Consider the following 26994-nt stretch of genomic DNA (forward strand, 5'->3'; position numbering starts at 1 on the left):
CAACAGAAGAAGTTCGAATGGCCAAAAGACATTTAAGGTCATGCTCAACTTCCTTAGCGATTAGGGAAATGCAAATCAAGACAACTTTAAGATACTATCTTACACCTGTCAGAATGGCTAAAATAAACACCAAGGATAGCCTTTGCTGGAGAGGTTGTGGAGAAAGGGTTACACTCATCCATTGCTGGTGGGAATGCAAACTTATGCAACCACTTTGGAAAACAGTGTGGCGGTTTCTCAGGTATTTTGGGATCAACCTAACCCCTGGACCCAGCAATACCACTCTTGGGAATATACCCAAGAAATGCCCTATCATACAACAAAAGTATATGCTCAACTATGTTCATAGCAGCATTGTTTGTAATAGCCAGAACCTGGAAACAACCTAGATGCCCTTCAATGGAAGAATGGATGAAGAAAGTATGGAATATATACATATTAGAGTACTACTCAGCAGTAAAAAACAATGACTTCCTGAATTTTGCAGGCAAATGGACGGAAATAGAAAACACTATCCTGAGTGAGGTGAGCCAGACCCAAAAAGAGGAACAGGGGATGTACTCGCTCATATTTGGTTTCTAGCCATAAATAAAGGACATTGAGCCTATAATATGTGATCCTAGAGAAGCTAAATAAGAAGGTGAACCCAAGGAAAAACATATAGGCATCCTCCTGAATATTAAACTTCATCAGGCGATGAAAGGAGACAGAGACAGAGACCCACATTGGAGCACCGGACTGAAATTTCAAGGTCCAAATCAGGAGCAGAAGGAGAGAGAGCACTAGCAAGGAACTCAGGACCGCGAGGGGTGCACCCACACACTGAGACAATGGGGATGTTCTATCGGGAACCCACCAAGGCCAGCTGGACTGGGTCTGAAAAAGCATGGGATAAAACCGGACTTGCTGAACATAATGGACAATGAGGACTACTGAGAACTCAACAACAATGGCAATGGGTTTTTGATCCTACTGCACGTACTGGCTTTGTGGGAGCCTAGGCAGTTTGGATGCTCACCTTACTAGACCTGGATGGAGTTGGGTGGTCCTTGGACTTCCCACAGGGCACGGAACCCGGATTACTCTTAGGGATGACGAGGGAGGGGGACTTGATCGGGGGAGGGGGAGGGAAATGGGAGGCGGTGGCGGGGAGAAGGCAGAAATCTTTAATAAAGAAAGAAAGAAAGAAAGAAAGAAAGAAAGAAAGAAAAAAAGAAGTTCATGCTTATAATTCAAGCACCCAGGAGGCCGACGTAGGAAGATCCTTCTTTCAGGACCATTTTGGACTATTTAGATTTCAGGGCCACCTTGATTTAGATAGTGAGACTCTATCTCAAATACATAGGGGTGGAGATATAGCTCCATGGTTAAAAAAATTGTCTAGCATATGTAAGCCTCAACCTTCATCCTCAGCATTGCAGTAATCATTATCATCATCATCACCATCATCATAATAAATATTTTTATTTTCATCATATACACATCATACAAATACCAAATTATGACAACATTTAATGAAATAATCATGTATCCCTTTTCATATCAATAATTCTCTCTTCATGATTTTAGAATAATTAGTTGATCTCCCTTGGTTTGCTTATTCTCTGCAAACTTTAGAAAGAGCTGAATAATTTTAATAATTTTGATAAGCTAAACTGACTCAAATGTGTAATAGATAGATTTTGCCCTCTGGGATATTGTGTGTCTGTGCATGTGTGCATGCAGATGTACTTAGTGTGAGTGAACTCAGTTATCCATGTATGTGTATGTAGTAGCCAAAGGTCAGCTTCAGGAATCTTTTTTTATCACTCTCCTTATGACTTTTTAAGACAGTGTCTTTCACTGAACCTAGGTTTTGCAGGCTGGGTTAGAATGACAGGCCAATGAACTTCAAAGTATATGACTGTATATGGTCCGGATTTCCCAAACTAACACTAAGGTTACAGGTAGGTGCTATCACACATGATATTTATGTGTATGCTAGGGATCAGAGTTCAAGTTTTACTCATTTTGTGGCAAACACCTTACCCATTGAGCCACCTATCAGTCACTAGCAGTCTATTTTTAATATTGCTGTATTGATGTAAATAGTGGACTTAAAAGATTTTACCTTTGACAACTTTTAATTTTTTCTAATTAATCTAGTGTTTGAGTTGAGATTAGCGATCTATGTAAAGGTGTTGGGCAAACACCTTTAATGTATTAGATTCTGCCACAGGACAGCCACTCTCCTATTTGTCATTTCAGTTTTAGGTGTTCTCACATCACCTCGGAATTCTTCTTATCCATCTGCCTTCTGTACTATGATAGTTTGATTGTAATTGCCCTTTTAAGCTCATAGAGAGTGACACTATTAGGAGGTGTGGCTCTGTTGGAGTATGTATGACCTTGTTAGAGGAATATGTCACTGTGGTGGTGAGCTTTAAGGTCTCGTACATGCCCAATCCATGCTCAGTGGTTCAGCCCACTTCTTGTTGTCTTCTGATCAAGACGTAGCCAGCACCATATCTGCCTGCATACCACCATGATACCCACCGTGATGATAATGGGCTGAACCTCTGAAACTGTGAACTACCTCAATTAAATATTTTCCTCTGTAAGACCTGCCATGGTCATGATGTTTCTTTATAGCAATAGAAATCCTAACTAAAACACCAACTAAACTGAGTACCTCTTCATCCTAGAAAGCTCATTTCATCCAATTCTGTATCTTTTGTTAATATTTTGTATTAAAAATAGTAATATAAATTGCAATGCAATATTAATAGTTATTGGGAAAATATTAAGTGCTTTCCTTTTCATCTGTTGAGAAATTTATTAACACTGGTATAGCAAAGGTTTGTTTCTTAAATAAAAAGCTGAATTTACCTTCAGAGAAAAAAAATAAAGAGAAAAGAGGAAAGAATTGGATTTGCCCATTCTTAGCATATATTATTTTTCTTTTTATATTTTGTGCATTATTCCAGGCAGCTTCAGCTGCATAAGCTTGTTATGTGGGAGCAGTAGTTTTCTGACTACTTTGTTAAGAATGTGTTTATAATCTCACAGTGTATGGTTATTCAGTTAAGATTAATCTTCTCTCAGAATTATAATGTGAACACAATTTAGCAACAACAGAACTGTCATCGCTTTGTCAGCAAAAATGTATGTAAATTTCTAGAACCTTGTGGATGACTAATGGATTACACTATAACAGAAAGAAGTTGAGATTTTTATTTTCCTCTAGAGACACAACAAAATATCTGTACTGATGCCAAATCTATGTCCTAAAGTATTTATTTTTACTGAAAAATGTTGTTGGACTACCTTTAGGGACAGCTAGAACTGAAAACAGATTGTAACCCTCAAATTCCTTACACCACATTTTCTAAAGCTACCTGGAAATTCATGCTCAATATTTCCGATAAAATTTTCTTTATGCATAATGAGAATATGAGTGTTCTTCCAGAGGGGAAATGGAATTAAAAATGATCTAGATAACCTAAATTTTATTCTTTTTAATAACAATATACCCATTGCCTAACAAAGTATCTCTATTTTAGTGACCACTGTCAATGATTTGAGTTTCTTGATGACTTTTGTGTCAGAGTCTAAGAACAGTTAGTCTCTGACAACAAAACAGATGCTAGAACAGCTGGACTGGATGATTCATTTCCAAGAAGGTTTCTTCATTTACATGTCTGATACCTTGGTATTAACTGAACTTTCTCTCTCCACATGATTGATGTTATGCCCATGTGACTTGAGTTAGTTTCATGTAGCTTCATGTAGCATGGTGGTTTTACAGCTGATCAAAAGACTGGGAGAGAAGTTGTAAGTCTTTCAACCTAGCTCCTAGAATCTTAAAACAATATTTATGTCCTACTCTATTAGTTAAGCCTACCCTTGAGACCAACCAAGAGTTTGAAGAGTAACAAAACCCACAATCATATTGTAGGAGTAGTAGAAATACGTATGTTTTTACCATATTTTTGCCTTGAATTTTAAGAGATTACATTTATCAGACCCTCATTTAAGAAGATGCTTAGGTATTTATTTGGATTTGGCTATTGTATTCCTTGGAAACTTATAAACATTTTGATCTAGTTTGAGGATATCTGAAGCTTAAAAAATACACTGGTTAAATTTTGAAATCTGGTGAAAATGATTTCTAGATGTTTTATTATTACTAAATTATCAATTTTTGTTATTGAGTTTTGAAATCCACCCTGTTTTGTGTGAACATGTATTCCAATATACACCAAAGTATCCCTCCAATACTACCATGTTATATTAATTTTTTAAATTTCCTCAGACATAAACTGAGACATCCAATAAACTATTGTCTTTTTCTAATTCTTTTTTCCTATAATGAGGTTTTTTAAAAGTGTTTATCATTCTGACTACAGATATCTCATTAAGGCTCAGAACTTGATATTTACAATGCTCATAACAATTTCTTTACTACTGAGGAATACAAAGAACTTACAAAATGATTTCTCATTTGAAGAAATGGTGTCAAATAAATAAAACCACTACAAATTACCTAACACTGTACTTGTTTAAATGCAGAAGATCTAGTGACCAATTTTGTTTTACTTTTGCTAAATGATATGGTTACTTCAACATCTTGTAGAAACATCCTTTTGAGATGAAAAATGGGTACTTCTCCATACTGTCAAAAAAGGTATGTTCAGACTAAATAGTTTGACATGATACCTTAGATATAAACTATAAATATAAATTAGATAATTATAATAATTTTACAAGGTGGTGATATTGTTGGGATGTGTTGTTATGTGTTGGAATATTTGTTCATACAAAGCAAATATATTGTAGATGTTGCAAACAACCCATACATGGCTATAGTTTGTGAAACTGAGTAGGATTTATCCCTTAAAAAGGCCCGTTTCCTTGTTTTGAGCTAGATTGAGAGAAACTTACAACTTTTCTATGGAAGTGTACACAATGGCAGAAAAGAACAAAGGGTCTTCCCACTGTCATCATAAACAAAATTCATTCCAGTTTTATTTGGGATATTTCTGAAAATTTTGTTTTCTCCGCTTAGTATATAAGTTTTCTTTTTAAAAAATCTGTCCACTAGATGTCTCAATATAAAATAATAATAAAAGATCATAAATGTCTTTATGCAACCCCTGGAAAACCAGAGCACACCTCTGACATATTTTCATCTTAGTAGTGTAAGTTAAACTAATTGGGTAGAAAAAATTTCAGTATATCTATAGTTTTTCATTTCCTTTAACAAAATATAATGATTTCAAAAATAATATAGGAAAGTTGGAAAAACAATAGTCTTATATTTCAGCAACATTTACAAATCATCTACTACCCCAAAGTCCAATATCTTTATTATATTTCATCTTTTGGTTTAAACAGACTTAACATGAGTACTCACGTTGTTAGGCAGAATTTAAAAGCTACATTTTAGAATAGCAGAGAAGACCTTAGGAACATAACTTTCTCTCTCCTCTTTTTAAATTAGAATAAAATTCTACCAATCCAAGTTTGGTTGGTAAAATCAAAACAAGAGTTAATAATTTCACAAGCAAGTAGAAATATTGTGTTTAATTAATTCTCCGTGGCTGTATAATTTGTAGGCACCACCATGGTCACAAATTACAAAAGATCATATAGTTTCAAAAATTCACTTAGCTATTCCACTCTGTTATTAATTGAAAAACCAGATTACTAAGGTCAAACTGAAGATAGACAAAAGCTCACAAATGTTAAGTAACATATTTTAGATTAAAGGTCACATTTTGGAAAAAAAAAACAAAGTAGGCCTGCCTCTGAACTATATTCTTATTGTTCTTTCAAATCATGTGGATTGAAGGAAGGGAACACACACACACAAGCACACAAGCTCGATGTTTTATGCTCTTGTTTGAGACTGTGAAAAGATAGTAGTACTCATAAATCAATTTGTTACTTTTCCCGACATCATATGATTCATAAATATTCAGGATCTTGTCCTTAAAATGGGTTTTAAATAACACTGGATTGTGTTGTTGGAAATAATATTATCAAATCATTTTAAAGGCTGCACCAAGCCCTGTCTTTTATGAAGTGCTTAGTCTCCAGAAGTTAATGGTCTCCAAATAAAATTTTTTGACTGACACATGTATGGAAAGTTTTCTGTACCAATCACCAATGCAAGACAACCATGAATCTATCAATCACGGAGTTAAAAAGCTCTGTCGTATAGCACACTTAATACCCAGTGTAACAAATTAGTATTACCATTCCTCCATGCAATACAAACTCATTTCCTTAAACTGCTATTGTACTGAATGCCAGGGTTATAAATGAGCAGAACACAAATTGATTTGCATGTAATAACAGTGGCAATAAACCTTTCCTGGTTCATGCAATTTTCCCCATCTGTTAACAGAGAACAAGTTTAGGATCTATTATTATTCCCAGAAGGAGACTTACCCAGCTGGACATCTATCACACTTGGCTGATTTTCCATGGGGAACAATGGCTTGGGAGGCTTGTCTGTGAGCAAAGCTAAAAGAGAAAATGAAAGAAAGTAATGGAAAAATTGAGATAAATTATAGGGTAAAGATGATTCCATCGTGTATGATATTTAATGTTTATAGACTTGATGGTGTGTAAACATTTATTAGATAGTGTTCGTACTTGGGCTGTTACTCTAGCCATACAATATCCATTTCCCAGTAAATTTAGAGCTCCATTGATTCACTCAAAATAGGATATCCGCACAGCTATATATTCCAACGCATTCAAACAAATGGACTGCTTATTTTGGATGTATATTCATAAGCTTGTATGTGTCAAGAAATATAGACTGAAAAAATAAAATCACAGAAACATTGAAATTCACATATTTGCTTTGTAGCACTAAATAGTCAAAACGAATTGCAGTAGATTTCCTGTAGCACAAACTTTGTAAGAGTCCAAGTCATCCCCACTTTTGCCCTAATCTTCAGTAACGCAAGCAAGACTGATAGCTCTTTAGGGACTGGTTTTAAAAAGTCAGCCTCTTTGGATCTCTGTGAGTTCAAGGCCAACCTGGTCTACAAGTTCCAGGACAGGCAATAAAGCTACAGAGAAACTCTGTCTAGAAAAACCAACCAACCAACCAACCAACCAACCAACCAACCAACCAACCAACCAACCAACTAACCAACCAACCAACCAACCAACAAACAAACAAACAAAAGTCAGCCTCTGTTGTCTACCAAGTTTTGTCTTAATAGACAAGGAATTAAAATATTCTTCTTTGCTCTCTATTTATAATCTCGGACTATGAACACTAGACTCCATAACAAAATAAAAAGAGAATAAATCATAGTATAATATAATGAAACGTTGTAGTACTCAAGCAGTATGTGTGTGTATATCATATATATACATATATGAATATGATGTGGAGGAGAAAAGAGAGGTCAATGCTGGCTGAAAAGGTTGAAGGAATTTTTAAGTAGGGACTTTGATGTCAATGTGAAACTTAAAGGATAAAATAGAGGACCTTAGTGATGAGACTTATCAAGAATGATGTATGTACAAAGGAACCACCTGATGAGAAGGAATTGAATGGGTGATGTGAAGAACCAATTGTTCATGGAACGAACAGTACAAATTGGAAATGACACTACATAGGGAGGGACTCAATCCTGAAGGGTTTTAAGAAATATACCAATGGATTGGGGCATGATATGGTAGGCTATAATGTCATTAGTGATTCTTGGAGTAAAACAATTACTCAAATGTCAACTGAATCTAATGATGGTGAACTTGGCATGTGGGATGTGCTGGAGTGTAACAAAAGTGAGTGAGAAGATGGTACTAAAGGTGAGGCAGGGTAAAGCAATGAGTAAGACCATGAGTCTGGAAAAACGGAAAAAAAAAGAAACAAATCTTAAGGATAATCAGAAGAAAACAGCAGAGGAAAATGTCATATATGCTGTTGTCAGACAGTCTTATCCTATTATTCATATATTGAATTCATTTAAATTACTACTGTTTTAATATCTTGCTTAAACTATATAACTTGATCTTGCCTCTTTAAAATGTTTTATAAGTCCTTTTAATACACAAGAGGCTTAGGTATGGCGTAGGTTACAAAAGATAATAATTAAGTCATAATTAATTAACCATTAGGGAAATCTCTGCTGATGTGAAAAGGGTCTATCTCAGCATTGAGCGTTGATTACAGGGGCACTATCTCAGTGTTAAGTGTTGATTACAGGATACGTACAGCTATAGAAATAAACGATCATGATGAGAATCTCAAAATACTTCTTGATAACCAAAAATACATCATAAATATATGTAGAAAAGATATTTATATAACATAAGCTCCATCTTCCTTAACTGCCCGTGATAGAAAAAAATGCTAAATGAATTGTCTTCATTTTTCAACAAATCTTTATTGGTAGCCAACAAAATATTCTTACAGAATTTAACAATTTTAATTCAAGCAGACTTGTAAATAATGTATACAGACCTAAATATCTAATATACACTCTTTATAATGTATAATAAATAATTATAATGTATTATAATTTTAGTTGATTTTAATAATATGACCTTTAATTGTTATTTAGAATATAAGAAATAAAAGCTTAAACATCTGAATTCAAAATCCAATGCTCAGATTGTCTGCCATAGTTCACTACTGTCAGTAACAACAAAATATTTGAAACAACTTAAATTTCCATTGATAAAACTTTGGTTAAATAAAACTGTGGTAATTTTATATATTTATATCATTTATTATAATACATTAGATTGAAAGAATGAGATACAGTAGATTAAAATAAAGAGATACATTTGTAAATCTGATATAAACATATCTCTACAACACATTGCAAAGAAGCAAGGTCATAAATACTGTATATAGCATGGTACTACTGAATATATAACTGCAAAAGTTTTAAATGCATAAAATTTAGATAAATATGGAATATTCTGTCATTCATATATATATATATATATATATATATATATGTACAGTATATACAACTTGCAACAGTGAATTCCACTGAGGTGAGGAACTGGTTAGCTAAGGAATAGTGGGAGACAAGGGCAATGCAGAATGGTAGCCTACACAAAAATTCATGTAACATTATGCAGATTGAGCAGGTATATATTTAGCACTATACACAAATTTTATATATATAACACAATTTGATGAAAAAGAGGCCATGAATTTTCACTGCCTAGGGAATTAGCCTTCAGCAGTGCAGGGCTCAAAGGTAATCCATGCATGAGCATATTAAAACGTTTTATCTCGGGGGTAAGGGAAAAGATATACACTCTCTTGATGCTTTCCTTCCAATCTTTTCTTTATTCTTCTTTTACCTTCTCTTTATGTTTTATTTTCCTGGTAATTTCCTTCCCTCATTCTTGATGTTTTTCTTCTAACTCTATCTGTATTCTTGATGTTTTTCCTTCTAACTCCTTCTAACACTATCTTTATTCTTTTCCTTACAGATTATATATTCCAGCAAAATCTTTAGGGCAATATAAAAATTACAATGTGGTTACATTCTATTTTCAAGTGAATGATTACAATGAGTACAATTAAAAAACCTGTTTTCCATATTTTTACATGATTAAACATTTTACATATTACAGGTAAAAAACAAATTATTCCAAGAACTCACGTACATTCATACCCTAGCAACTCGTTATAGATTAACAGTGTAGGCAAGCACGGTATTCTTTTACTGGCAGGCTGCATTTTTGCAACTACAAAGAAAGGACCAATCACTTTATTACTTATCTTGAAAGGTAATCTTATAAGGAATCTTAAAGGAATCACAAACCTAAACTTTTATACATAAAAAGCAATCAGCTCTACTCTACATCTTTAGGGTGCATACCTATCAGGAGATTGAAGAGAAATGGATATTATAGGGAATTTAACATCATCTTCGGCCATCAACCAATCCTAGCAAGAAAGGCACATCAGCTAATTGAACTGTGATCCCTAGGCCAATCCAGTGGTTTCATGACAGGCAATGAGTCAGCTGAACAATGATCGCTTGAGAACTTCTCACACATATACACCTTTAACCCCAAAACTCAAGAGAGGGAGAAAATAAAATTGCATCTTCTGTCCAACAATTCACCGTAGGATATTTAAATGTGGACCTTCATTTCATGCCAGAACCATGCGTAGGCCTTGGAATTACCAGAAAGTCCTGAGTATGTTTCATGATAAACTAGCAACTGAGCCATTCATCTAGATCTTGACCACCAGCTCAAAGCCAAACCTTATGGCACCCCCATGTAATGATAGCAATAAGATTAGCTAGAATACATGCTACCATGGGCAGGACAGCTCATTTGTCGGCCCCACGACGCTCTTTTAAAAATTTCATCTCAAACTCACAATTATGGCTTGGGAAAATAAGATCTGTTGAAATCAATAATCCTGAACAACAGAGTAGACGTTTACAATTTTATCAGAAAACCAATCCTAGACATGAGAGGGAGTAATTTGGGTATAACTAAATGTTACCCTGTGATTGGAAGAATGGAAACAAGGGATTCCGTTTGATACACATGTTTCAGACTGATTTCCCTCCGCTGCCCTTCCATCTGTGGCTGCTTCTCTGCTTTGTTTAATTATCCTTAAATATAATTGCTCCACAGAGCATACCAACACACTGGGCTTAATGTGCTACCGAAGCTACTAAAGTCACTGTCTGCGTCTTCCTTAAGTGAGATTTTATGTGTTCAACACTAACATTCTTGAGGCGTATGCTCAAATGAACCCGTTTCTATTGAGTCCAGTAGCTTCCATCATGCACCGCCAGATCAGTCAGTGTAACGGAAATGATTTGACAATGCCATGAACGTAATGGATATATGAATAGCATTATTTATTGAAATGGATGAATCGGTTGATTACATTGCCTTTATACTATAGACTAGTATTACATTTTTTATCGCCCTCTTCGGCTTTTCATTTGTCTACTTAATTAAATTTCCAAAAAGATCAAGTGAAAGGGAGTTAAATGTAGTCATTAATTTCTGCGAATGATGCCATTTTGGAATAAGTATGTTAGGGTCAACCAACTGGACCAGCCCCACAAAGCCTAGTAAGTACCCCAACACATGAACCCACATACAGAAATGACTACTTAAAACAGCACTTCAAATCACATACCAAAATTTCTATTTTTATTGCAACATTTAGCTGTTCACACCTAACAGTATCTCCTACATTTACTGGAGGATAAAGTCTAAACTGATCACTGAGGAACATAAATTATGGTGATGACAATATAGTCTTTAAAATGGTGTTGAATTTTTACTTATCCTCTAACTTATCAGCTGCACATATCAAAGATTTTTTTCCTCATCTACCATATTAGTATACTACATTAATTTCTAAAACTGCACTCTGGCTGAAATCCCCCCCCCCAAGTTTATAATTACCAAAGTTATCCTTTAGCATAGTTATCAAAGTGATCATGTGGTTGTTTGAATAGGAGTGGCACACATAGACTCACATATTTGAATACTTGGTCAGTAGGGGATGGCACTATTTGCTAGTGATTAGGAGGTGTTGCATTGTTGGAGTAGATGTGGCCTTATTGGAGGATGTGTGCCATTGGAGGTGGGCTTTGGGGTTTCAAATACTCAAACCAGACTCAGTGGCTCCCCTTTTCTTGCTGCCTGCAGATCCAGATATAAAACTCACAGCTCTTTCTCCTGCACCATGTCTGCCTGCATGCCATCATGCTTCCCCACATGCTGAAATGGACTAAGACTCTGAAACTGTAAGCAAGCCCAATTAAATTAAACATTTTCCTTTACAAGAGTTGCCACGTCCATGGTGTCACTTCATAGCAATAGAACACTAAGACAGATTGATTATTTAGCATCTTCTGTGACTATGTGTCATTCTAAGGTATTTTGCATTACGTCTGGCAAATAACTTGCAAATAAAGTTCCATAGATTTCATTCCTAAAGCTGCAATGAGACCTTTCTGATATCAGCATGTCCACAATATTCTCCTTATTACCTTCCACTTCCATTGTGAGTTCTACCTAACCTCCCACAAAACAGCTCTGATAACCACAAAAGCAAATTTTTTTCTCGTCTGAAATTTCAAAGTATTTACAAGTTCTTTGAACTATTCATTTGGTAAATAGCAAGCATTGCCTTGAATATAAACTCATCCTCACTTTATATGGATAACTGCCAAGTTATCCCAAACGGATTTTTAATCTTCTGGATGAAGATCATGCTTCCAATAAGTCAGCATACAAAGTAATATTTGACCTTGGAGAACAAATAAACACAATCTGAAAATTAACTTTCACTAGAAAATAGGACTTCCCATGGGCCTCTTTGATTGCAAGGAACACAATTTTGCTGATTACAGCAAAAAAAGAACTTATCATGGGGCTCTTTCAAGGATGGCAGAGAATTCTGGGGAACTAGGTCTAGGAATGAAAGAAACTAGGCCAGGTATACAGACAAGAAAGACTAAATAATAGTTTCATCTTATTTCCATAATTGAGTGAAACTGGTTTTATGACTTCTCAACTGTGTTTTACTTTATTGTGCTTTTTTTATTCTGTCTCACTTTGGTCAAAATTTAAAAACACTAAGAAAAACAAAGAGAATAGACAAGTTTTGAGTTATATTATAATCAAGAAAACATACATATCATGATGGAAAGAAGAATCCCCTAAAAGCAGGTTTGCTCAGCTTCTACATTACTAAAACTTATTGATAAATTGCTAAGTTCTCAATCTGTGGGTCATGACCCTTTGGGGATTGAAGGATTCTTCCACAGGGGTTGCCTAAGACCATTGGAAAATGCAGATATTCACATTACAATTCATAACATTAGAAAAGATGCACTTATGAAGTAGCAACGGAAACAATTTTATGGCTGGGGATACATGAGGAACTATGTTAAAGAGTCACAACATTAGGAAGAGTGAGAAACCCTGTGCTAGACAATTTTATTTTTTTATCAAAAATGACTGGTCTGTTCATTGCTGGATGCATTAGAACCTCTGCCCAATCAGATGTCAGCAAAACCTATCATAATGATAGACATTGGCCAATGGCCAAAGTGGAATAAAATCATCCTTGGTAATAATTCTCAATCAAAAAGGAAATGAAAGTTGGTACTAAAAAGAGAAATAAAAACTAGATAGCTAAGTCACAGTATGGGCATATTTTATTAATTTCTATGTCAACAATATTTTCTGGAAGAGGTACTATTAATAAGGTGTGTTTTTACCACCCAGATTCACTACTGATGGCGATGTGCATTTCACTAGTCAAAACAATGGTATTTGTTCAAATACATTCAAAGTTCCAAAATAGTGATGAATCTTTTCCAATTGGCAGAAACTACTCCCTGGACTCGTGTTCTTCCAAATTACCCAAACTCATAAACTAACTCAAAAACGGAGGAGGGGATGGGGTCATAACAAATCTATGCATAACCCCAAAATGGCAAGGTGCATGAGAATTATAAATTATGTGGTGCTTTGAGGGAATTAAAGACTTTAGGAGGAAAATTAACGATAGCCTCTCTATATGAAGACAGAAAGGAAGCTCTTCCTGAATGAATTAGATTTCAGAGAAGCCAGACATCTTTTAAATAGCCTTCAAATTTTTCTACAACCACAAACAGGGACTTACCAAGCTTAACCAGATCGTCGATTAGTGTGAAGATTTAAGATCTCCAACACAGAATTGATGCAAAAGTTTCTGAACTCTGACCATACCAAAAGTAGCATTACTCATTGAAATATTTTATATTTTTTTGTAAATTAGGTAATAATTTCCCATGGCCAAGAATATATCTTTCTGGAAAATCAAATACATATATTTTCTTAGTCTAAATATGGTGTGCACATTTTACTATTTAATCTAAATCATTTGTATTAGAATTACAAAGATGAGAACCCACATAATTTATGTGATATGCAAGAAACACACACACAATTACGATAATTCAGTATCAGTCTTACCCAAACCTATAAACAAAACCAGAATCTGTCACATATAATGTGTCTCCTATGTCCTATTTCTTGTTCTGTGTTTCCCACTTCGGAGATTTTTCTCTAGTCTTTAGGTATCCAAGCTTGCACATCTCTCATCAAAATCAATTACAAAGGTCCCTTTTATTATGAATTTCAGATGCTTCTACTTCAGTTCCTTTTGTAGGCTTGTAAGGTAATGCTTTATCCCTTTGTAGGGAATTTACTGGAAAACACTTATTGGACCCTACTGTCCTTCCCTGCATTCATGCACAGTACAAGGAAAATAAGACTTTCTTGAAAACATGAGTTTTGGATTTTAAAGAGAGTGGATGTTAGTAGAACTCTATGAAATCTGAGAACATTTTCTTTGATATTATAGTCGAATATTTTATGACTAATTCTCCCTCTTTGTGATATTTTAGGAAAGAGATACTGGTAATATTTCAAGTAAATAAATATCTGTGAAAAGTCAAACTGTTTTCAGTTTAGTCTGCTATTATTTCTGTCAACTATTCACTCTAGCAATTAATTTTTAAAATTATTTTCACCTACTGAAATTATTGTTTACTCTGCCGTATTTATAACAGCAGACAAAATGATATGAACTATTTATGAAGCCTGTTTACAAAGGGGATATTTTCTCTAGATGTATCAATTACGACAAAAAAAGCTGTGCAGGACTCAGGGGAAAAAAAATCAGTGATCTTCATAATTGCTTGTAGAGTTTGTCAAACCATTCAGTTACTCATCTCACTTACTTCCCTATCCCCCACTTAAAAATCCTTTTTAATAAGCAACGTATTGATGATGACAATGGGTTATGTCTTTTACATGTGTATTAGAAAGACAAAATGTTAATAACCACTAACAATGAGGCAGATAGAAGTCATATTCAGAAGATTAAATTATTTTGAAATACACATTTTTGTCGCGCACACACACACCACACGCACACATTATCCCTGACTCAATTTAAAGTCACTGCAAGCATTTACCTTTTTTTTCCAGCTAGAACAAAAAGTTGATCATCCCCTTTAATAAACAAAGGGTTCTTTAACAGGGAGATGATAAGTTCCTGGGGAAGTAAGATAAAATTCACTTAGCCATTACCCCTGTATAGCTCAGAGCCTTCAGGGTGACTGGTTCAGGGTCTGTGTCCTTCCCTGCAATTCAGAGGATGTGCCCTGAGGGTAGTGAATGGTCAGGGCTGCTGTGAAGTTGCCCTCAGATGACCTTTTCTCTAGATCCCATATTTATATCCACTAATATTTGAATTTGAGTAATGCATGGGGCTTGAGGGAAAGCTTTAGCACGAAAGTAGGACAATTTTTTCTCAACGCCATTTGACACGGGGTCTTTCTCTGGAGAGAAGATTGTTTGCTCAGCACAAATCTGCTCAGACATAAAGCAACTTCTTCAGACTTGAAAAGAAAACAACCTTGGGGAGAAATGGAAATTTAAACAGAGGTTGTTATGGTAGCTCCCATCCTTTTCCTTCACAATATATTTTTCCCTGGTTTTGCCTTTTCTGTCTCAGGTAAGATAGTCACCCTCTTTCTATAAAATAGTACTCCCAGGACTCATATTGCTGATTTCAAATAAATCCCATGGTTGTTATTAAAAAAATTCACAAAATAGTATATGTTCTGATTCTACAGAGAATCTGGGATATAGTTAGAATTCAAACAAGTACAAAGGTTAAGCATTACAGTTGGGTCATTTTATATCTGCATTAAGATCATCATTTTCTGTCCCCCTCCCCCACCCCTCGCCACCAGAGGACCTGAGAACCAGAGAACTGGCCCCGCCCCTTGATCATTGCTAAAAGGGGTGAACTAGTCAGAACAATGCTGGAGAGCTCACCTTGGTGGTGAGGATAAGGGTGAGCTGGTGGGCTGACCAACCCTGAAACTTTTCAGGCCCAGATCCGGGCTATGAGTTGACCATCTCTAACACCCGCTCTATCTGTGATATGCTGGCACACGCACGTGAAGAGGCTCGTCCTGGAGACCCAAAGCTGCAGGATCTCCATGACACAAAGCAACAGCAGGATATCAACGAGGAATCCCAGTGAGGGCACAGCATCTACTGATAACATAGCAGACACTAGAGGCCTTGAACCAGATCGTTGACTCATTGCAATTAATGCTTACAAGTAAAGATGTATGAACTAAATGGTTTACTGTGTGACTTGACTCGCTGTGTCACACTGCAGCTTCCATGAAGAGACTGATTTTTTTCCTCTTAAACTGTGTTATTTTATTTTGGGGGGTAGGTTGCAAGGGCAGGGGCAGATATTAAGGTATGGGAAATGAATGGGGTGGAGGTGCATGATGTGAAAGACACAAAGAATAAATAGAAAGAAAGTTTTAAAAATCATCATTTTCATGTGTGGTTGCTGATCTGAAAAAATCTAGAATTTTACTCAGATTAAAATACATAGGGATATAAGATACTGAAAGTTATGTAATTTTGGAGCTAGGCAAACCCTTAAAGTTTAGACAGATGAAGAAATGGAATGGCAGAAACGAAATCAATATGTTCAGCATCATGTTGCACTTTCGTCCTAAAAGGATTAAAATTCAAGAATTTTAAAAGTCTAATATTTTTACCACTTCACAATGGTTAACATTCAGTCATCATAAATTTAAAACAGGGTACTTTTAACATTTATTTTTCTCTTTAAATTCTCACAACATATAAAGCAAATTCTATAATTATCAATATTTGATAAGTAAGAAAGAGTATGCTCACCAAGATAAAATTATTTCCCCAAATTTATCCAGCTAGTAAATATACTACAGGTCAAGGGCACAAATCATTCTTACCCTTGAGTGTAAGTTGGTAGCCACTATACTACACTGCCACCTCTAGTCACTGTTCTAAGATTTAGTGTAGCTTATTAGAGACAAATGTGGTAGAATACACTTGTCATTACACCATAGTTGAGACAGAAGGATCTCTATACTTTTAAGCTATCTGAGACATGTAGTGGGTTTTAAGCAGGCTGTGCCTGTATAGCGACACCCTTTCTCCAAAAAAGAAAACCATATGGTCCTATGCAAACATTGCTGTCTATGTGACTGAATTAATGAGATTTTATATGATGGCCTAGTTTTCTGCTACAGTTCCCACTGGATTAAAATAAAGGTGGTGTTGGGGTTGGATACACCTAGGAGAAAACTTCCTTCCTCTCCTTTTTTGGAGCCTCGTTTCTTCACATTTATCCCTCTTTCATCCTCAGTGGTAGCCAGGACAAGCGAAGCCCTTCTCACTTTATAGTGAATTTCTCCTCCTCCTCCTCCCTTTTATTGATAATCTTGACTGTGAACTTGATGGGATTTAGAATTGTGATGGAAATGAACCTCTGGGCACATATAAGAGGGAGTCTCCAGATTAGGTTAATTGAAGCTTCACCCTGAATGTGGGTGATGCCATCTGAAGGACTGGAGTCTAGGGCTGAATAAATAGGACAACTTGAGCTGAGCACAAGACTTCATCTCTTCCCCTCTTCCTGAGCACCAGTGCAATGTGACTAGCTGCTTAGAGCCACTGCTGCCATGACTTCCCCACCATGTTGGACTGCAACTTCAAAACTGTGAGCCAGAATAAACACACCTCCTTCCTGAAGTTGTGTTTCTCGTGTATTTGGTCACAGCAACATCAACTGCATCTTGATCTCCCAGGTTAACTTCCATTTCTGAGTCAGGTAGTTAGCAATCATAACTCCATTTCAGACTTAGCTTCCTTTTTCTATAGCAGTTGAAAATACGAACATCTTTGGAAAGGAACATTATCTTGCTGAGCACTATGTCACATACACTAATTAAATTAAATAATAGTATAATTTTGCTTTTTTTTGGTTTGAGACAGGTTATTATATAAGCCATTCTAGCTTTAGACTCTCTTTGAAGCCAAGGATGACTTTAGATATCTGGTTTTCCTTCCTCTACATTTAGAGTGTTGACATTATAAGAATGTACTACCACAACCTGTTTACCAAGGGCCTCGTGCATGCTAGACAAGATTCTATATGATGTACACTCCTAGGTTTAAATAGAATGTAAGGAAAAGAAGTATAATATTGCATTTTGGCTGAAATATAGTAAAATGTACATTACATATTTCATATAGTTATCAAACGGACTTTTCTTTACCAGTTAAATTTCATTCAAATCAACTTGTTAACATACTGTTTGTATTTCAAATAAAAGTCCATCAAAGCAATTATTAAAAGTTTCATTTTCAGAATAGTATTAAAGCTTTTGTTTTTGGCTTAATGCTTTATTTCTTTATTGTTTCCAAAACTCATTAGGTATTCATAGCCTATCAACATAATGTTTTGTCTAATGCAAAAGTATAGGGAAATGCAAAATAGCACTTCAGCAAGTTTAGCTGTTTAGTTGTGTTAATGGTACCCAACGAAGATTAGACAAGTGTCGGTATGAAGCAAACACTTTCTTTAAAATCAGGTGTTTCATGACAAGAACAATAATCTGACTCACAGAATCATCTTTTGGTGGACATTAAACAAAATGTCATATTTAGAACTTAGGAAGAAATTTTCCTGATTGCAGAACTATTCTAATAAAAAGAGTTACTTAGTTCAGGATTTGAAGTGGAAATAAAGCTGGTGTCAATCACAGGCATTATCCTTTTAGCCTTCTCCATGTGAGCTATTTCCGCATTTATTTTTGACAACTGTCAGTAACTAATTTGTTTGCAAGAGAGAAAGCCAAATGCATAATCATCAAACCTCATAAACTGGTGCCAGGCATGCTGATGAAAGTGTCCTGGCAGAAGGGTGGATAATCTCTAAAGAGAGACATTTGTACCCTTCCCTTTGGCTATCAGTCTATTGAAATGATTTATCATGCTTTAGGAAGGGGAAGACTGAAGCTTAGTGCCAGCCAGATGATGACCTTACATCTCAGGAAAATATTTCTCGAAGTTCTGAAAGGTTCTCATACCACTTGGCAGGAGAGACTGGAGAGCCCAGACAAATGTGGATCAATGATGGACAGAACCACAACTTGACTGGGAAATTTTCCTTATGTATACCTCATTTTTTTATATATTTTTATTGAGCTCTACATTTTTCTCTGTTCCCCTCCCTACCTCTCCTCCCACCTTCAACCCTCTCCCAGGTCCCCATGTTCCCAATTTTCTCAGGAGATCTTGTCCTTTTCTGCTTACCATGTAGATTAGATCTATGTATGTCTCTCTTAGTATCCGCATTGTTGTCTATGTTCTCTGGGATTGTGATTTGTAGGCTGGCTTTCTTTGCTTTATGTTTAAAAACCACTTATGAGTGAGTACATGTGATAATTATCTTTCTGTATCTGGTTACCTCATTCAAAATGATGTTTTCTAGCTCCATCCATTTGCCTGCAAGTCAAGCCGTCACTATTTTTTTTTTTCTGCTTATGTATACCTCTTATCCTCTACTGAAACCCAAATCTCCTCTCTCTGCTCCTGAGGTCAGACATGGGAGTTACTGAATCTCTTTATTTTTTCCTTTTCCCAATGTGATCACAGAGACTAAATCTGTGGTTTTCTCTGTCACTTGTCCCTCTAATGGGTGTTGGGAGCTGGTAGTTGAGCTTATCTTGTTAGAACTTCCAGAGTCAACATTTTTTTTTAATTTAACTTAAATATTCTGATAAGTGGGACGATTACCAAAATCCACTTGGCTAGCAGAAGTAGAAGGATCAAAAAAATTCAAGACCATTATCGGTCATATGTGACTCTGTCACTTAACAAAACAAAAGCTAACCAAATCTATAAATCGAAAGATTGTTTACATTTCATAGATGAAGAAAGAGGAGCTTGGAGAGGTTAAATTTTTTTGGACCTAAGAATTCATTTCTAGACTCTAGAACCAGTATTACATTCCACCTTGGTGATCACTATTTTGTAGAATCCTAATTCACCTGAGTCTTATTGATATGAGCTGAGAACTTAAGTTACTGTTATCTTATCATAGAGGACTTTGGGTAACCTCAGCAAAGTCACCTAGCTAGCAAAATTTGCAGGGCTGTCTTTGAAACTCATCTGTTCGAACTTAAAACTGGAATCTTTGCCCCTAATCTCTCTAGGATGAATATGTAATAGTGTTTTAATTGAACTCAATCACACTAAAATATCTGAAAATCATTTTCATCACTGAAGACCCAGCCCTTAGAAATCTTGATTAATTTTCTCCACATGATGGGAGCTCTCTGGGAGGTTCCCAAGCTTGTTCCTTGTCTTCATAACACTGATGAGCACTAATTTAATTAATCAAATATAAGTTGATGATCTATGATGTTGAAATTGATTTTCAAACGAAGCCAATTATGACTGCTCACAGTTCCAAGGAGAAAATATAAGCTAAGTGATTTTACAATGCGATTAGTGGATGAAGAAGAATCAAAGGGGGGAAAAAACTTAACTGAACTTACAAGGCTCTTGCCCCTCTTCAGTTAGCTCACATTAAGTACAACTGAGAAACTACGGAGGCAAGATTTAAAAAAAAGAAGGTTAAACAAGGAAACTTGGGAAGGTTCTAAGGAGGATGAAACTCTTGAAAAACAGGTGTCTTGCTTTTTGAGTTTAACCTTATAAACTTGCCCACTAAATGGAATTTTGAAGTTGCCCCCAGATTTTCTAATAAGTTTGGACTTCTTGAGCTGTCATTAGTAACCCCCTGGTATAGCTTTGTTCAGACATTGGGCTCAGTGCTTAGAAAAAGTGACTGACTGTTTCCACAAGCAGTGTTTGAAATCCTAGAAGGCAGGCTAGTGGTTTGACAGGTGAGCCATTGCCACTTGCCTTCCTTATAAACAATTAAATGAAGAATAAATAAATTTCTAAGTATAATCTGAATTTACCCAAGGTTCTGTACATCTCCCCCATATCATCTGACCTTTTCATTCCTTGGTCTAGAAGACTGACACTTTCTCTGAAGAACGTTCCAGTATAGACAGAAACCCAGGTGTTCAATGCTGCTCTGGCTTCTTGCCCAATTGACATGGTGCCACTGAATGTTTCTACAGATAACATAAGCTTTCCCTGAGAATGTCTGCAGTCAAGAAGTGATCGGGTCATTTGTGAAAGAACAAAAGGCTTTTCAGGAAACTTCTGTGGGGATGTTCGCTTGCTTTTACAAACCAGAGAAAATCCTGCAAGTGGCTGTTGCTGCATAAGGTGAATTAGTGTGTGCTGCTTTGCTTTTAGCCTGACAGGCTAGTCACACAACTGAGTGAAAACCAGGCCTTTCAAATCTTCATCTAAGGTCATATAGTCCATCAGAGTTTTAGCATGAGCCTGCCAGCGGGTGCTTGCTAGCACAGACCCATTTCCCCTTACCCAGTCTTAAAGAAGAGAGAGGCACTGCTTAGCTCTTGAGAAGGGAATTTTAGTTCCCAGGACAGCAAAAATCTCCTCACCCTTGCCTGTTTTATGTCTTTCCAAACCTTGGAAATGTCTGTGATGTTCATCAGCATCTGATCGCACCCTAATTCAGAGCAGATGGCAGCTTGTATGTTAGGATTTTATAGGAAAAGTCTCTCCCAACTTTCAAAAACACCTGCCACCCACTATCTAGGTCACAAAACTTTAGAGCATTGCTGTTGGAAGCACACTCTCTAGATGAGGAATACTTGGGTTTAAATTTGTGCTCTGCCACTTTTTGTTTGACCTGCATCAACCATTCTTAACCTCTGATGGGACTGTGCTCCCTTAATGCAAACCTGAGGATGATACACTTACCCAATTCTGGGAATTGTGAGGGTTAAATAATAATGAGTTTATAAAATGCTAGGACAAGGGCCAATTCATAGTTTTGTTTTCAATAAATGGTAGCAAATTACATTGAGTTGTTTTTCCTCCTAAGAATTTTTGCCAATTAATTATTCTAGAGTGAATGAATGATGGGAAATAATTATGAGAATAGGAATGTTGAAATGGAAGGTGTGGGATTCTGATGGAAAGATGGTAGTGTGTTACAGAGACAATGTGAATCAGGTTCACCAAAACAGATCTCTTGAACTTGAAATATTTGGGTCTCTGATACCATGAAATATTACAATACTCTGTCCCTTGAAGTCTAGCTCTAAAATTCAACATAGCTAGCTTCTGCTTTGGTAAGTGCACCAACTTTTTTCTCCAAGCTTAAACACATCTACAATAATGCACAAGGAAATGAATGAGCTAGCAGAATCTATCCCTCCCCAAATCCCACCACCAGGTCTTGCAAAATCACAGGGAAATTAAGCTAGATGACTGGAGTTTTGGCAAGATGTCAGCAATTTGGCTGAAAAGCAAACAGGCAAATTATTGGCAGGATAACAAGTCATTTCATCAACTGAAATATTGTCTTCCACAGACTGGATAATTTAAAAGTGGCTCACTTTCTATGTGCTGTCTCTGACCCTGGGATAAAATTGAAGAAAGCTGGATTGGAATCCCGAATCATCTAGTAATTTATAGCAGAATATTTGTGCAATTCAGCTAATATTTCTATTGATTTGGGCCCTCATCTTCAAGACAGGGATGAAATTTTCCTGTGTAGTTGTAGAATTAATTTGAAAAGCAAACAAAATAAGAAATTATAAAAGTACTCGGATGTATATAAAAATAAAATGTAAATATATGAGTTTTAAAACTGTAAACGTCTTCCTAATGTCACTACTTTCAACAATATAGTCAAGAAACAAAGCTGTCATTCTCAGTTCTTAAAAACTTCTGAAAATATATACGAGACCATTTCAGTTGCCAGCTCACTATTTTTTTTAATTTTCCACTACACTATTCTATTTTATCTTTCTTATAAGTTGACCTAATTGTAATGAAAGGTAGCTTCATTGAAGAAAAGTGAAGATCATCAATTATAGTTCTGGAAAATAATGCATAACAATGTACTATTACTATAAGCTGGGTACTAATTGAAAGGTTTATCATTTAATGCTTCTAAAAACTCTACTTATAAATGCACATATTATTATTATCTTTATTTTGTAGATTGAAAATGGAGACATTGAGAAATTGTATGATACACCCAACTACATAGCTACTAAGAAACAAGGCTAATGTGACAGTTTTTATTAAGTATAATCTGGAGTATTTTAACTGATTTACAGTATATCCACATTATTTAGTCATAGAATTTCGTATAAAGACCCCAGTTTTCCTATCTAATACACGAGTTCCTTCTACACATGCCCAAATATTGTAACTTAAATTAAAAATTTTTATGTAACAAGCTTATATATAATTGCATTAAAAATTCATTCTTTTATTCTGCTAATTTCATCATTTTGACATTTTTGCCATAAGTATTACTTTTTATTGTCAGAAATAATAAAGAATAAATTATTACCAATGTCTAAAATATTTATAGACATGTCTTGGTCTCCACTGCCTGTCTGAAAATTCTGCCACCCCCTTTCAATGCTGAGGATTCAGTTTTTCCTTCAATTGTTCATTGTCTTTTAGGTGACATGTTTTTCAAACTCTTCTCCATCTTAGACATCCTTTTATGGACACAATTTAGTCTGTCGTTAGGCCTCTTAAATATGTCACAATGAACAGAATACTAATTTAAGTTGTCATTTAAAGTGCAATTGAACCAATACTGCTATTGTTCTGGATCCTAAGTATTTGTGATTTGGACTAAGGGGGAATTAGTATTTTTTGGCAACCTAGTCACTCTGCTCTTGCTTTTGGACAAATAAAATCCCAAGACTGTACTTTTGCAGTTGGATTTTTGGACCTGAATGAAAAGTTTTGCATTTTTTTATATTGAATGCGATCTGGTTAGTTTCAACCCATCATTCCAAACTACTGAGATCTTTTTGAATAAGAGTGATGTATTCTAAAGAATTAACTGTCCCTCCCAACTTCCTAACTTCTGACAATGTGATAAGTATAATTTATATGTCATGTAAGTCACTGATAAAAAATGCAAGGCAGGATAGCACTCTGAGACAGATGCTCTAATGGTCAACATACTGTTAATATAGAATGCTGAGGTCTACATCTCACTGTCTTAACAAATCCCCACGCTATGCTCTATGCCTTTGATTTGGTTTTACATTCTTAACCAAACTGCATAACAAAATAACTTGTGGATATCGAGGAAAAGTTAAAATGTGGGACTCATTGCTCAAAAATATTAAGGATTTCAAGGCCATAATTGACAGATCATTAAAGCAAGTGCTAGGTCTCTAAATATAGGAGACCATACATTTGTACAAGTCAAATGTCTGTGAATCCAACCCTGTTACATACTTCCTGTATAAAGGATGGCTATCTGTTCAACAAAGTCTGTTCCTTCTTTTCCTGAGCACTTACCTAGCCTTCACATTTACCAACTTTCCTTGCAGTTAGATGTAGCTAAATGCCTGAGTTTTAGCCAAAGCAATGTACATGGGAGGAATAAGCATTACTTCCAGGTTTGAATCACAAAAATCTCCCACACAATATTTTTTTTTGTCAATTTCGGTTCCATAATCGTCATACAGATGATAGCAATGACCTTGGAAGCTATTTGCTGAAGACAGTGACTATTTAGGAATCATAGCATTTATGTCCATAAAGTAAAAATATTTGTTATAATAGAAGCCAAAAAAGAAATGTATACCACATGTATGACATTAGACTTCTTGAATCTGCTTGGTAAACTGTTCGTATCATTAAATAATTTATTGCCTGATTACCAGAATTATCCCGAGGGTTAATGGAAATTCTGATTTTCCTAGTCAACAAAATAGAATTCAATGGGTCTGGAGTGAGAAGAAACCTATATGTTTAACAAGCCCTCATTCAGAAAATTCTGATGACAATGGCAATTTGAAAGCCTGACAAGCTTGGATTTTCTTTTCATTTTTCCTATTATAATGTGTCTTGGCCTATGTTGTACCCACGGATTTTTAAATGTATTTTAGCTTTTAAAAGATCACTGAGTTTTTATTTGACAATTTAATGCACGTGTGATGTGCAATCTAAATATTATAAGCCCCCTCTAATATCCCTCCTATTTATACCACCTTCCCCTCGTCACTAAGTGTCCCCACTGCACATTTTGGTGTTACTGTTACTTTGGGGGCTTGGGGTGAAACCTATTGATTTTAACTAGGATCACCTTGTGACAATGGGTTTAAAACTGTCTACTGGAGCTTGGTAAGGTCCTTGGTGGATTTATAACAGAAGATAATGGAAGCACTTCCCCTAACTGGTCTCAGTAGCCAATAGATAAGCACGAAGGGGTAGGGACCCATAACCTCCTCCCCAGTTTATAATGGACAGTATATAGGCTCATGGCTCATGTTTTTAGTTAATCTCCTCCATACAGCCCAGACTTCACTTTTGAAAGAAACACCCATTTTATAAATATGGGATGGAAGTCTATATGCAGATTATGGGTGAGAGGAAAGCAGAAGTCAAGGTTCCTGATAACTTTCTCCAAGCAACTATACTGGACTCCTAATTCTCATTCACAGAGAGAATGAAAATGATTGAATACCATATGAAGCAGGGTTTTGTAGGTTTATCTTAAAGCTAATATTTAACAGCAGATCTCAGAAAGTTATATCAAACTGTGGTGCTTGCGTCAGATATTTACATTGCTGTGCACAGATATTTGAGAAAAATAATATGAAGAAAGGAAGACTTATTTTGGTTTGTGGTTTTAGAGGTTGCAGTTCATAGTCAGCTAGTACCGTAGTTTCTAGGCTGATGGCAAAATAGAAGCTCCATGGAGGAAAAAAACTCATGGCAGAGAAAGCTGCTGTGTGGCCGTTAAGAAGTAATGAGAACTAAAGCAAGGGCATTGGGATGAGGTATATCTTTCCAGCTCATACATACAGTGACCCACTAATTCCAATGAAGCCTAACTATCCATAATAGCACTTTTCCATAATATTACTTTTCCATAATATCATTATATGATGAATCCTTCAAGGGATTGACTCATTGATTAGACCATAACCCTCAAAATCTATTCAAAATTGCATAAGCTGACAAGCAAGTCCTCATATCTAGCCTTCAGATGATATTTCTGGATCAACCAAGATGGTGCATTTTTCAGGGGCTATGATGTGTATTTACTTATGTTGATGCTTACTTTCCTCCTTTAAATAAAACCAGAAATTCTAGTTGCTTGTGAAGGAATTGAGTAACAAGGTAAATGTGATGGAAGTCCGTGCTTTGTTTTACTACGATACTAATCAGCTTCTGATTCTCTGGTTAACAAGAACTATCTCATAGAAAGCAAGAGAAACGACTGAGTTCCCAAAGTATCAGAGACAATATCGCTTATTTCTTGTTTGCCAATGAATAAAGTTTGCATCTTGAACTAACTCACACATGTCACAGGACAGTGACTAGTAAATGCATGTGTTATAAGAAGCAACAAGATTGCTAAAAGGATTCCATCTGCATCAAGGCAGTTTTGAGAAGTAAGTTGTAGGATGGGCCTCTCATCTGCCTTTATATTTCATATTAGAAAGCAAAGAGTGAGTGATGAGTAAAGCAGGATCTGATATTCATCTCAAAGGGACTGTTGAAGTCTTTGCATACAAATGAAAGTTATCATTCTTGTCAGTCTTAAATTGGAGCTTTAAATATTGTGTCTGCAACCAATTAATATTCTGTGACTAATCAGAGCATTTAGCAGACTGTTCTGTCACCCTGAAACATAATATCAGTGCCAAGAATTATTAGCTTCAGAAGATAGAGCAGTTTTAACTTGTGATTCCCAACCAATTTGACTCAATACATTATTCATTTATGCTGAGAACATGCATTTTCCAAACAATATTTTGACAGAATATGTCTTGACAATGAAAATCAGTTGAATAATAGGCCAAAATTACTTGAAATTAGGTACCCTAAAATGTAATGTCGCCACAGGATCCAATTCCACAAAGGTTAGCTTCCTAAGGACCTTAGTCATGCCTAGGAATTTACACACTCCTGATTTCTGATGCAGGAGACAAAATCATCACTTGCCTAGGT

The 26994-nt window shown here is 35.7% G+C and overlaps 1 protein-coding gene across 1 annotated transcript in view; it reads right to left on the reverse strand.

Moving 5' to 3' along the window:
• Positions 1 to 26994, reverse strand: part of Il1rapl2 (interleukin 1 receptor accessory protein like 2) — a gene marked incomplete at its 5' end in the record, with an annotated part of 592881 nt that overhangs the window by 291769 nt on the left and 274118 nt on the right. Inside the window, one exon of the mRNA XM_057760716.1 lies at positions 6436 to 6510. Coding sequence (XP_057616699.1) covers positions 6436 to 6510 — 75 coding nt within the window. The remainder of the gene's footprint in view (positions 1 to 6435; positions 6511 to 26994) is intronic.

The sequence above is a fragment of the Chionomys nivalis genome, chromosome X (genome assembly GCF_950005125.1).
Source record: "Chionomys nivalis chromosome X, mChiNiv1.1, whole genome shotgun sequence".
NCBI lineage: Eukaryota > Metazoa > Chordata > Mammalia > Rodentia > Cricetidae > Chionomys > Chionomys nivalis.